General features: G+C 39.0%; 2 protein-coding genes across 3 annotated transcripts in view; both read right to left on the bottom strand.

The window, feature by feature from the left end:
* Positions 1-935: 935 nt before the first annotated feature.
* Positions 936-2,701, bottom strand: part of LOC135530928 (B-cell receptor CD22-like) — a 35,686-nt gene continuing 33,920 nt past the window's right edge. The window contains exon 13 of the mRNA XM_064959096.1: positions 936-1,128. Coding sequence (XP_064815168.1) covers positions 1,062-1,128 — 67 coding nt within the window. The 3' untranslated portion in view covers positions 936-1,061. The remainder of the gene's footprint in view (positions 1,129-2,701) is intronic.
* Positions 2,322-2,701, bottom strand: part of LOC135530926 (B-cell receptor CD22-like) — an 18,828-nt gene continuing 18,448 nt past the window's right edge. For both annotated transcript variants that reach the window (XM_064959093.1, XM_064959092.1), the window contains exon 15: positions 2,322-2,701. This exon is cut by the window's right edge and continues 946 nt beyond it. The gene's annotated coding sequence lies outside the window, so the exon portion shown is untranslated.

The raw sequence follows: 2,701 nt of genomic DNA, 5'->3' as shown, positions 1-2,701 counted from the left end.
CAATTCCTGCTGGGACTTCCCATACGAAAAGTGTTTTCAAACATGACTAATGACTTGGATAAAAGTGTCTACTCGATGGCATATATTATTAAATACTATTATAAACTGGGTAGTTTTGGCCCTGGATGCTGATTGGCTGAAACAGCATTTCAGAAGTCTATACTGTATATCAGACAATATACCACGGGTATGACGTAAAAAGACTTGTTTACTGTTCTATTTATGTTGTCAACCAGTTTAAAATAAGCCGTGGAACAGTATGTTGGTCATATACCACAAACCCCTGAAGTACCTTGTTGTCATTATAAACTGAAGCAATAAGGCCTGAGGAGGTGTGGTATATGGCCAATATACTACCGCTAAGGGCTGTTCTTATGCACAATGCAACGCGGAGTGCTTGGATGCACCACAAACCCCAAGGTGCCTTGTTTTAAACTGGTTACCAATGTACTTAGACCAGTAAATACAAATGTTTATACCCATGGTATACGGTCTGGTATACCACGCCTGTCAGCCAATCAGCATTCAGGGCTCAAACCACCCAGTTTATAATGGTCAATATTCCACACCTCCACAGGCATTATATCACTTAGTTTAGATATACAGGTCCAGATATACAAGGTTTTTGTCAAACTTGTTCTGTTCAGGTGTTCTTCTTTCTGGGTTTGTTGTGTTCAGGTCTTCTTGGTTCTGGGTTTGTTGTGTTTGGGTCTTCTTGGTTCTGGGTTTGTTGTGTTCAGGTCTTCTTGGTTCTGGGTTTGTTGCGTTCAGGTCTTCTTGGTTCTGGGTTTGTTGTGTTCAGGTCTTCTTGGTTCTGGGTTTGTTGTGTTCAGGTCTTCTTGGTTCTGGGTTTATTGTGTTCAGGTCTTCTTGGTTCAGGGTTTGTTGTGTTCAGGTCTTCTTGGTTCTGGGTTTGTTGTGTTCAGGTCTTCTTGGTTCTGGGTTTGTTGTGTTCAGGTCTTCTTGGTTCTGGGTTTATTGTGTTCAGGTCTTCTTGGTTCAGGGTTTGTTGTGTTCAGGTCTTCTTGGTTCTGGGTTTGTTGTGTTCAGGTCTTCTTGGTTCAGGGTTTATTGACTGTACTGTAGAGAACAGAGGAGTCCTCCTCAGCTGCTTGTGTTGCTGCAGGTCTGAAGAGAGATACAAAAATGAAACAAAGACAGTGTACCAAATGGTGGCACCCTATAGGGCTCTGTCTAAAGTAGTGCACTAAATAGGGAATAGGGTGCCATTTGGAACAGAAGAACAGTTCCTCAAAACCATCATCACATCTCTCCCTCATTTTAGACATGTCATAGTAACTGTCCTGAGATGTCCATTGTTGGGTTCATAGTTTGGGTTCATAGTGGTCACTAAGGGTCAACTGTTTTGCTTATTGATGACATCTCCTACAATAAACTGCAGCATATGAATGACCTTAATGCAGAATATGCTCACCGGGTGGCAGCACTGGGGAGGTTGAATTTCAGAGCAGCGTACTGGACATCCTCATCCTCTTTCTGGGGTTGAAGCAGCTGGACGGTGGAGTACAGAGGCACTTCCTGGTTTTTGGAGCCAGAGAAGTGGACGCTGGCGTAGTGAACATCATCCTGGTCGTCTGTAGCTGCTGTCTGTCATATATTATCTTAATAGGGAGAGACGATGTGAGACCGTACAGCCTTTGTACTAGAGCGGAGATGACACGGGCTGGTACTGGAACTAATGACGTCACTTTAAGTTTATAACCTGTGGTAAAATGTGTAAGGAGCAGTACTCTCTGCTGTTTGATTTTAAGACTGGGCTCTGTCCATTTTTATACTAATAAGGGTCATACATATCCTTATGAATTGACAGAGTGTTTGATTTTAATTGGGTATTAAAACAGAGGAATTTAATTCCTGCAACACTGTCATTCCAAGATATTGAGCCCTGCCCATGTCTCTTTGCTTAATAATGGTTATATTTTGTGCCTACAACCCAGTGCAACAATTTTGATGTTAAGGTAGACATGTTGAAGTTTTTTTAGAAACATCCGTTTAAGAGAATACTTCCCTAATTCTGACACTTCTATTGAACCAGTAGGTTGCTCTCCTGCACATACTCCGACTCCTTTTAGAAGCAAGAGTTATTTTATACCTCCTGCCAATCGCAATCACTCTATCGAGACATTGCAGAGTTGTGGAAAAAGATGTTGGACATCTCCTTAAGAATAAACAGGGGTCCAAATCTTTCCATAATTTACCTAAGGATGAAAAACAATCTTTGCTTGATTTACAATCCGATACGTCAGTCCTTATTCGTCCTGCTGATAAGGGTGGGTCGATTGTACTCATGGATAGGACAGTTTATGTTTATATGAATCAATGTATTATGAGTTGATCAAATAATGAATGTATATAATGTCTTAAACTTTGATCTTATTTACAACATGATGCTTGTACTGTATTGTCACTAAACCACACTGTAAAAACTGCAAAGGTAAACCTGTATATAAAATACGTAATAATGAAAAATGTGATGATAAAACAAGTGATATCATGACACTGAACAATATAGCATTATGTAATATACAATTATATAATATACAATTGTAATTAATATAAAAAACAGCAAATGTTGAAATGTATGTAATTAACTGATTATATTAAAAAATAAAAAATATATAGTATTATAAAATATAAAATAACAAATGTGGAATAATGTCTGACAGCAATACAAAGTAAA

This window comes from Oncorhynchus masou, unplaced genomic scaffold (assembly GCF_036934945.1).
Source record: "Oncorhynchus masou masou isolate Uvic2021 unplaced genomic scaffold, UVic_Omas_1.1 unplaced_scaffold_1461, whole genome shotgun sequence".
In the NCBI taxonomy this organism is placed as follows: domain Eukaryota; kingdom Metazoa; phylum Chordata; class Actinopteri; order Salmoniformes; family Salmonidae; genus Oncorhynchus; species Oncorhynchus masou.
This window is presented reverse-complemented; position numbering and strand designations above follow the sequence as displayed.